Genomic DNA, 10,029 nt, shown 5'->3' on the forward strand with positions numbered 1-10,029 from the left:
GCCGCTCGCCAGCTTTTACATTGTAAATACCGCACGTGTGCAGAAATTTAAAGGGACCGCGCACTAAAAGAAACAGGCCACGCGGAACAAAGCGCCGCTCACAGGGAACACTGAGCGCGAGTGCTTTCTTCTTTGGGGGCAACTGACATTTTCACACAACAAGCAGAGTTTGACAGTAATAGGACAAAAAAACTACAGCAAAGGCTGGAAATCGCACTGTTTTTGTTTCAGTGCTTCTAGCATTCGGTGTGTTTGATTCGAATGTCTACCCTGAAGACCTTCTGTTCCTCCCAGATTTGACGGAAGGTCCACGCCTGAAATGTCAACTCTTGTGTTGTCTCCACAGATGCTGCCTGACCCGCTGGGTGTTTCCAGCACTCGCTGTTTTTGTTTCAATGCAGCTTTTCCCCTGCATCTGATAACAAATTGATGTATCGTAAGGCGGAAGATACAAACATGAGGCAATAAGTAGCTTTTATTTTTTGTAGAATGTGCAAATGTTACTGTTACTCCAGGATGAATTGAAGTTAATTTTAATTACAATGTTTACTGTATTAACAATCTGTGCTTTTTATTGATCTTAAATGCGAGCTCATTGCAGTGTTATTATGCTGTATGCTATGCTACATGTTATTCAATATAGACACTATGACCCTAGTTCAGATTTCAAGGCACTAAATCTGAGCAACTGTATATTTAAAATGTATCCATGCATCTATATGCAGAAGCCTTATTTTGCCCAGAAAATGAGTCACAATAGATTTCAAGCAGTTGAAAGTATTTTGGTTTTCTATCACACAGTACAGAATACATTCAGCAAATACTGTTAACAGGCCGGGTTAGACATGCATTTCTGCTTCAGTCTCACTATTGCATGGGTCAATTTTGCTGATTCGGCTGAAATAAAACAAAGAACATCCTTTTAGCACTTACCCTGGCTGAAATTCAAACCTATTGAAAACAGCAGCCAAGTGCACCACATGCTCCACCTTTCCCACACAGAATTTTGTTTTTTTACATCATTTAAACATTGGACTTAAATCCTGAGATACATACGTTCAAAAAACAGCCCTGTAAAAAGCAGACCCGCCCGAGTTTTAATTTCATGAGGTAAATGCACTCTGGAAATGCAAGCTACTTTTCTACACCATTAGTTGCTGCTAGTGATTTGGCTATTTTGTTTAAAGTGTAAACTTCTGCTAAATAAACGCCCGCTTGCATGATACCTACGTTGATAGCATACAGGAGTCGGCCCATGATATCACAGTTAGTCCGATTAAGTACTTTGCCACATTCTATATATAAAAAGCAAGTCACAATAAAGATAGCAACATAAACCAATCACATTTCATAATTTAGACCATTTTGCTGCTTCACTTTAAAGGAGCATTGCAGCACTTGCAGAGACGGTATGGAAATAGGGTTAAGGGCAGCACTCTCAGAGGGGCAGCACGGGTGCTATGTGCCAAACAGCCCCCTTCTGCGCTACAAAATGCTACGACACTACTTAATAATAATGCTGTTATAATAGATTCAACTATTAATGTGGTGACATAACTAAAAGTAGCGAAGCAGGTGAATAAGGCCATAAAAAGGCAAACAAAGCACTGGGGTTCATTACTAGAGGAATCGAATTGAAAAGCAGAGGAGTTATTGTTAAACTTGCATAGAACCTTGATTAGACCACACTTGGAGCACTGTGCACAGATCTGGTCTCCATATTATAAAAAGGACCGAGGAGGCACTGGAGAAGGTGCAAAAAAGATTTACTAGGATGATACCGGAACTGAGAGGTTATGCCTATCAGGAAAGATTGGACAGATTGGGGCAATTTCTCTATTAAAGAGAAGATTGAGGGGTGACCTGATAGAGGTCAAGGTTATGATAGACGTAGAGAAGATGTTTCCACTTTAAATTAAATGTAAGATAGTCACTAATCAATCCAATGGGGAATTCAGGAGAAACTTCTTTACCCAGAGAGTGGTGAGAATGTGGAACTCGCTACCACAGGGAGTGGTTGAGGTGAATAGCACAGATACATTTAAGGGGAAGCTAGATAAGCACATGAGGGAGAAAGGAATAGAGGGTTATGTTGATGGGGTTAGATGACATAGTGTGGGAGAAGGCTCGTGTGGAGCATAAACACTGGCATGGACCAGTTGGGCCGAATGGCCTGTTTCTGTGCTGTAAATGCTATGTAATACTTTGTAACAACATACACGAAGATCACTACTACTTGAACCACTCTATGGCAAGTATGTAAACCCCCAAAATGGTGGAGCAGTAATGGTCGTGAAAACAGAGTTTAAATTTCTGTGCTAATATTTCCGTGCCATTTTTGCATCATGGACAAACACATTACAATCTTTGAATTTGAATTTATCCTAGAATACGCTCACCTCATTACCTTTACCTCTGTGACATTTATCATTCATTATAACACAATGTTACATCTGGGTCCAGTAGAAAACATTAGGTTAGATTCTTCTGTTTCGTCCTGTCCCCACACAAACTAAAATTAATAGATAATCCCCGCAATAAAATTAAAGCAAAATAAAGTAATAAAATTTAAATAAATTAAAGTCCTCAAAAGTATTCATGTGGTGTTACAATGTTGTAATAACATGTTACCCATCTCACTGTTCCGCACACACACACACACACATTAACTGAATATCCCTGATAAGACAGTTTAACAATACCTATGCCAGGTTATCACCTAAAAAGGGATCCATTGTACTTGGACTTTAACAAAGAGCCAACACTCCAAACGAGATGATGCGCAGTCTTGTCCCTCAGGCATTTGATAACCAACCCTTTTGCATAGAGACAGTCACAAACAAACAGACAGAAGGCACTCAAGGCTGTGCAATGTAACGGATTTTCTGCGAGTAGATCAGATCGACAATGTACAGAATGAAGTTGACGTAAGTGAAGATGGCAATGATCAGCTGGCTGTCCCAGGGACAGTCCCCCCTGGAGCAGTTCCATGGCCTCTCCATGGAGCCGTACTTGTTGTCGAAGCAGAAGATCGGCCAGACCACTGCGGCGCTCAGGTACAGCAAGGTGGCGAGGAAGGTGTAGAGGACCACCACCCTGTCGAAGGGGCACCTCAGCAGCCCAGTCCTGCCGGAGACGTTCAGGGCGATGACCAGGGCGGTGAGGATGAAGCAGAGGGAATAGACCCCCACGCACCACTGGGTCGCCACGTAGCGGCCGTACTGGCTGTCGTTGAGCAGGGCTCCGAAGATGATGCAAGCCACGTAAGCCTGGACCACCTTGAGGAGCCCAGATGCCGTGGCCATGTAGCCACCGAGGTGGCTCGGTTTGGCCCGGGTGAGGTGGACCTCCACCGCGTAGGCGATGCAGGCGACGACTGAGGAGGCGGTGGCCGAGATCCTGAAGTTCCTGGACTGGCAATCCTGGCAGTCCAGGTCCACGAAGTAGATGGGGTAGACCACCGTGGCCGTCACGTACATCAGGGCGGCCAGCATGGCGAAGGAGATGGTGAAGTTGTCCCAGGAGATCCTCAGGCAGCTGTGGAGCCGGGTGAACTCGAAGGAGATGATCAGGACGCTCAGCGCCAAGCAGAAGCACCAGACGAACATGCAGAAGTGACCGTAGGCGGCGCCGAAGCCTCCATCGTGGGTGACCAGGCTCAAGGTGATGCATCCAAAGACGATCTGCAGGGTGCGGACCAGCCCGAGGGGCGAGAGCAGAGCCGAGGTGTTGAGATAAGGACCTCCCGTCTCCATAATCCGCCCAGTGCCCCCGCACCCACTCGCTGGGCCCTGCTGCCCCACAGCCGGACCTCCTCCGGTGGACCGAGATCTTGCGCAGGATAATAATCAGGCTATTTTGGAAGCTGGGCTTGGTGACATTGCCGCAGCTGCTGTCTGTTCTGGTCCCGGTATTTGGCCATTTGGCTATAAATAGAGCGGCATGTCAGTGAGTGAGGACTCTCCGATCCCAGCCTGGTGCATCAGCGAATTCCTCATCGCACCGTTTAATCCCATGAATGTCCGATGGGACTGTGATTCACTCAGCCCCATCGAATGCCAAAGGGAATTCGTGTTTACATGGCTTTCAAAAGAGACACCGCCTTCTTGAAAGAAAAAAAAAATGATTGGCAGACGTTCTGTATATAGGAGGCAGAGCCTAGCTGATTGGGGTGAGGGTTGTAGCACTGGAGGACCTTACAGAGATAAGGAGGGATGAGGCCATGGAGGGATTTAAACAGGAGGATGAGGATTTTAAACTGGAGGGGTGGGGAGGAGGCTTAGTGCCAATGTCGGCTCACCAGGGCAAGGGAGGTGGGTGGGCAGGACTTGGTGTGGAGCAGGAGATGGGCAGCCAGGGTTACCCACCCTGGTTGGAGGCATTATAGAATCATAGAAATTTACAGCACGGAAGGAGGCCATTCAGCCCATCGTGTCCGCGCCGGCCGACAAAGCGCTATCCAGCCTAATCCCACTTCCCAGCTCTTGGTCCGTAGCCCTGTGGGTTACAGCACTTCAACTGCACATCCAAGTACTTTGTAAATGTGATGAGGGTTCCTGCCTCTACCACCCTTTCAGGCAGTGAGTTCCAGATTCCAACCACCCTCTGGGTGGAGAAATTTCACCTCAAATCCCCTCTAAACCTTCCCCCAATTACTTTAAATCTGTGCCCCCTGGTTGTTGACCTCTCTGCTAAGGGACATGGGTCCTTCCTATCCACTCTATCTAGTCCCCTCATAATTTTATACACCTCAATAAGGTCTCCCCTCAACCTCCTCTGTTCCAAAGAAAATAAACCCCAGCCGATCCAATCCAATCCATTCCTGGAGGTTTGATCACAGTGGCAGTCTGACCACATGACATCTGGCCATGTGATGCCTGATCACATGACACCTGATCACATTTGTTGTACACACTTATTGTACTTACCTTACAAAGAGTGGCTTCCCTGTTGTTGAGTATCTTTGCCCGTGGTTTCGCGCCAGCAGGTTCCGAGAACTCATGAGCAGGCAAAGAGGGGAACCGAAGGTGGGGGAGCGATTCGCAGAGAGGAAACCAGAGGTGGGAGCAACTTTGATTCCACCAGTAACTAATGGTAACTCATTGAAATTGCACCGATAACTAATAGTAATACTGGTGAAACTCAGATTCCCCTCATAACCAATAGTAATACAATAACTCACTGATAGTCTATATGTAACTGGTAGTAATAGGTGTAATGTCCCGATTATCTACCTGTAACGAGTAGTCATCCTATATTCACCCTGAAACAGTAGCCAGAATTCCCCTGCATTGCACAAGATGTGGTATGGCTTCCCAGTCAATGCCACTTTTAACTGGCCCGATCTCTCTATATTACCTTGGACTCCGGTTCCGTGTGAAGGTGACGAATCTGAACTGGGAGCTTCAGCCAGAGCCGCTCTGTACTTGCACTCCACCTGTCAAAACCAGGCATCACAGACCGACCTGAACCAACCCGAGAGATCGCACAGAGGGCAGCGGGCTCAGTGTTTGGGGCACTTCTCACATGGCAGATTGTCCTAAACTCAGCTCAACACCAACATTTCTAACTCACTCCCTCAGCTCAGACTCAACTAAGGAGGGTTTTCATAGAATGATCGAAGTTTCAGCAAAAGAGAGGGGCCAGTCAGCCCCTGGTTCTGGCGCTCTCTCCTGTAACCTCGTCCCTTTCCCCCCCCCCCATTCCCATCCCCCCTCCCCCCTCCGATCACTTTATACTCCTCCTTATCAAATATATATCCCATTCCCTTTGAAATTATGTTTTAATCTCTACTTCAATAGCCAGATGTGATGAAGTACCCCACAGTCTAATAGCTCTCAGTTCATGAACTTTCCCCCCTGCCTTCCCCCTTGTTTCTTCCAGTGAGAATCCTCAGTCTCCGCCCCTTGTTCCCCATTCATCCACCAGTGCAAACAATCTTTCACTCTTTCCCCTCAGTACAGTCCCCAGGTTTTACCGGCTGCTCCTCTCTCGAGGCTGCTCCCACTCACCACCTTGCTGCTGCTTCCCCTGGCTCTCCATCCCACCCTCCTCGATGTCAGACCCTCCCCTCGATGTCAGACCCCCCCTTCGATGTCAGAACCCCCCTTCGATGTCAGACCCCCCTTCGATGTCAGACCCCCCTTCGATGTCAGACCCCCCCTTCGATGTCAGACCCCCCTTCGATGTCAGACCCCCCTCCGATGTCAGACCCCCCTTCAATGTCAGACCCCCCTCCGATGTCAGACCCCCCCTCGATGTCAGACCCCCCTCGATGTCAGAGCCCCCTCGATGTCAGAGCCCCCCTTCGATGTCAGACCCCCCTTCGATGTCAGACCCCCCTTGATGTCAGACCCCTCTCGATGTCAGACCCCCCCTCGATGTCAGACCCCCCCCTCGATGTCAGACCCTCCCCTCGATGTCAGGTCCTCACGAGTTCATAGACTCCCCAAATGCTGACACCCACAATTCCCGAGCCTCCTGATTCCTGGCCCCCCGCCGACTGCGCTCCATCCACACGGTCTCGGCTCCCTGTGGCGGTGGTCAGGTGACGTCCCCGAGCCACGGGGGTGCGGCACGGCGGGAAATCGACATCGCTGATCTCCCGGGCTACTGGAGGCACAGCTTGGGAGCGGTACCCCCCGATTCCGGGAAACTCCCGGTCATTCCGGGAGGGTTGGGAACCAATGTTGTGAGCTGCACTTTGTTCTGCGCGGCCTGTTTCTTTTAGTGCGCGGTCCCTTTAAATTTCCGCGCATGCGTGGTATTTGCGATGGAGAAGCCGATGAGCGGCCTGCACGGGACCTTTCCTATTACTGCCCGGCCGTGCAGCTTAGAGGGAACATTCTTGGGAACCCTAAGGCAGCTTTGGAGAGGAAAAGGGGGTTGGAGATGGGGTGGTAGTTTGCAAGGAAAGAGCGGTCAAAAAATGTTTGTTTGCGAATTTCTGTTTTTAATGCTGGTTTCCACTATTCACAGTTCCCTATTTACTCGGCTTTGACTGACAATCACTCCCAATACATGGTAAAGTAAGGAAAGATAGATAGTCATATATAGGTTTATATGTATAAAATGTGCCATATGGGGAGTGGAGGCGTGTCCCCATAACCATCGCATTCCAATCTCGGTGTAATGAGGGATGGAGTGGGGGAGATATTTCTTGCAGCATCCTGGGATCAACATTACTGACTCAGCTGTTCAGCTGCCCTGTCAAAAATTTAAGGAATCTGGAAGGAATAAAGAAAGACTGCGAATGCTGGAAATCTGAAATAAAAATAGAATCTGCCGGGAGTTTTTATTCACTGAGAAATCAAGTTGAAGGGCAAAAGGCAGGGTACCACCAAGGTTGAAAAGAGAAAAAAGACCATGTACATTAGGGACTGGTGATGAGACAACACCAAGCTGAGATTATAAAAGTATAAAGGAGGAAGGAAAGACTGAAGGAGGTTAATAGTTTGCCGGGTTTGAGTTCTGGGAAAGGCAGCGACTACAATAATCTTGATTTCAAGACCGTGAGAATCTGCAGAAATGGAATGGCTTTTGTTTGGAACTTACGAGGAGCAAGAGCTGAAAGCTCAGGGGAGCACTGACTACACTCGTGTATATATAAAAAAAATATAAAGACAAGCAAGGTTGTGCTGGAGAGAGAGGTTAAAGGTGAGGGAGGGGTCACCTATCAGACAAGCTGTTCAGGAACGCAGGAAGAGCCCCAGATATAACCTGTCTTTTGGATGGATTTGGGGTATCATAGAGAGTTAAGAGGTTTTTTAAATTTATTCCGGGGATGTGGGCGTCGCTGGCAATGCCAGCATTTATTGCCCATCCCTAATTGCCCTTGAGAAGGTGGTGGTGAGCCACCTTCTTGAACCGCTGCAGTCCGTGTGGTGAGGGTACTCCCACAGTGCTGTTAGGGAGGGAGTTCCAGGATTTTGACCCAGCGACGATGAAGGATCGGTGATATACTTCCAAGTCAGGATGGTGTGTGACTTACAGGGGAGCTTGGAGGTGGTGGTGTTCCCATGCGCCTGCTGCCCTTGTCCTTCTAGGTGGTGGAGGTTGTGGGTTTGGGAGGTGCTGCCGAAGAAGCCTCGGCGAGTTGCTGCAATGCATCTTGTAGATGGTACACACTGCAGCCACGGTACGCCGGTGGTGGAGGGAGTGAATGTTTAAGGTGGTGGAGGGAGTGCCAAATCAAGCGGGCTGCTTTGTCCTGGATGGTGTCGAGATTCTTGAGTGTTGTTGGAGCTGCACTCATCCAGGCAAGTGGAGAGTATTCCATCACACTCCTTACTTGTGCCTTGTAGATGGTGGAAAGGCTTTGGGGAGTCACAAGGTGCCCGGTTTTAATCGCTCCACCTTTGGCAGCCCTATGCACTGGAATTCCCTTCCTAAACCTCTCAGCCTCTCCCTCCCCCTTTAAGATGCTCCTTAAAACCTAGCTCTTTTACCAAGCTTTTGGTCACCTGTCCCAATATCGCCTCATGTGGCTTGATGTTAAATTTTGTTTGATAATTGCTCCTGTGAAGCACCTTGGGCCGTTTTACTTTGTTAAAGGCGCTATATAAATACAGGTGGTTGTTATACATTTTTTTCTGCCCCAGGTAATTACATATTTCTGAAATGCCAGGTAATTCTTTCCATCGCATACTAAGAAACTAATACTGTGCGCGGAAAATTCACACACATACATGAGAAGCTTACAGTCTGCATATCTGCGTCAGAGAGCTGCTCTGGTCTCAATGAACCTGGAATGTGATGGCAGTCCAAATATGTTAGGAATGGAGACATGATTCCTTTCCTTAAGAGTTGCTTTGCCTTTTCAGTTGGAATTCCAATCTGTCCATAGCCATTTGCTCAGACATACCTTTCTATCAGTGGAACAATGGGTTTCCAAAGCTGGAAAATAATCCACGTTCCAATAAATGGACCAAACCCAGTCAACTTTTTAAGGTAATGCTATAACTGCAACTTGGTGCAAAGCACAACCACTCTGTACCAATGTTGCAGTTATACAACAACAGCAACATGCATTTATATAGCACCTGTAACGTAGTTCACAGGAGCGTTATCGGACATAATTTGAAACCGAGCCACATAAGGCGATATTAGGGCAGGTCACCAAAAGTTTGGCCAAAGAGGTAGGTTTTAAGGAGCATCTTAAAGGAGGGAAGAGAGGTATAAAGGTGGAGAGGATTAGGGAGGGAATTACAGAGCTTAGGACCTAGACAGCTGAAGGTACGGCCACCAATGGTGGGGGGCAAAGAAAATCAGGGATGCACAAGAGACCAGAATTGGAGAAACTCAGTTCTCAGAGGGTTGTAGTGCTGGAGGAGGTTACAGAGATAGGAAGGGACGAGGCCATCGAGGGATTTGAACACAAGATTGAGAATTTTAAATTTGAGTGGTTGCTGGACCAGGAACCAATATAGGTCAGCGAGCACAGGGGTGATGGGTGGACGGGGCTTGGTGCAAGCACGGGCAGTGGAGTTTTGGATGAGCTGAAGTTTACGGAGGGTAAATGCAGCCTGAATCCAGTGTCGGGGCCTAATCTGACACTGGGACAATGCAAAGTGAGACTTCCAGGTGGAGGGAGTTTCACTCCACTTCGCTTCGGAATCAGCTTGCGCCTTCACACCCGATATACGCTCCAGAGCGGCAGCATCGATGTGAAGTCAAAACCACACTGCACTGACACTAAACTTGAAGTGTGAATGTGCTGTTGTGAGCCTCACTCAGAGGCTGGGAACTCCCAATTCCAGGCAGATCTCCTTGTAACTTGACTAAAGAGTCTTAAGAGTATAGCAACTCAGAGGAGCCTTAATGCCAGACACGCCGTACACATTGATAAGATACTGAAATACCAAGCAGGTTTAATCATGGATAAACCCTTTCACATTTGTGGTAAATACATCCAGTTCTCAAAATCAGCTCAAATAGCGCAGTCACTTTGAAACAATTCACGGAAAAGTTAAATAGGCAAACCAATTGCTTTGAATTTGGTGGCCGTGCCTTCTGTTGCCTCGGCCCTAA

At 47.8% G+C, this 10,029-nt stretch overlaps 1 protein-coding gene across 1 annotated transcript; it reads right to left on the reverse strand.

Moving 5' to 3' along the window:
* Positions 1–457: 457 nt before the first annotated feature.
* On the reverse strand, positions 458–4,135 carry myadml2 (myeloid associated differentiation marker like 2). The gene has a single exon (XM_085963840.1). The coding sequence runs from the start codon at positions 3,753–3,755 to the stop codon at positions 2,859–2,861; it is 897 nt and encodes a 298-aa protein (XP_085819966.1). The 5' UTR covers positions 3,756–4,135; the 3' UTR covers positions 458–2,858.
* Between the last annotated feature and the right edge of the window lie 5,894 nt (positions 4,136–10,029).

The sequence above is a fragment of the Somniosus microcephalus genome, chromosome 21, assembly GCF_052327205.1.
Source record: "Somniosus microcephalus isolate GS21.2 chromosome 21, FLI_Smic_1.0, whole genome shotgun sequence".
Taxonomy (NCBI): Eukaryota; Metazoa; Chordata; class Chondrichthyes; order Squaliformes; family Somniosidae; genus Somniosus; species Somniosus microcephalus.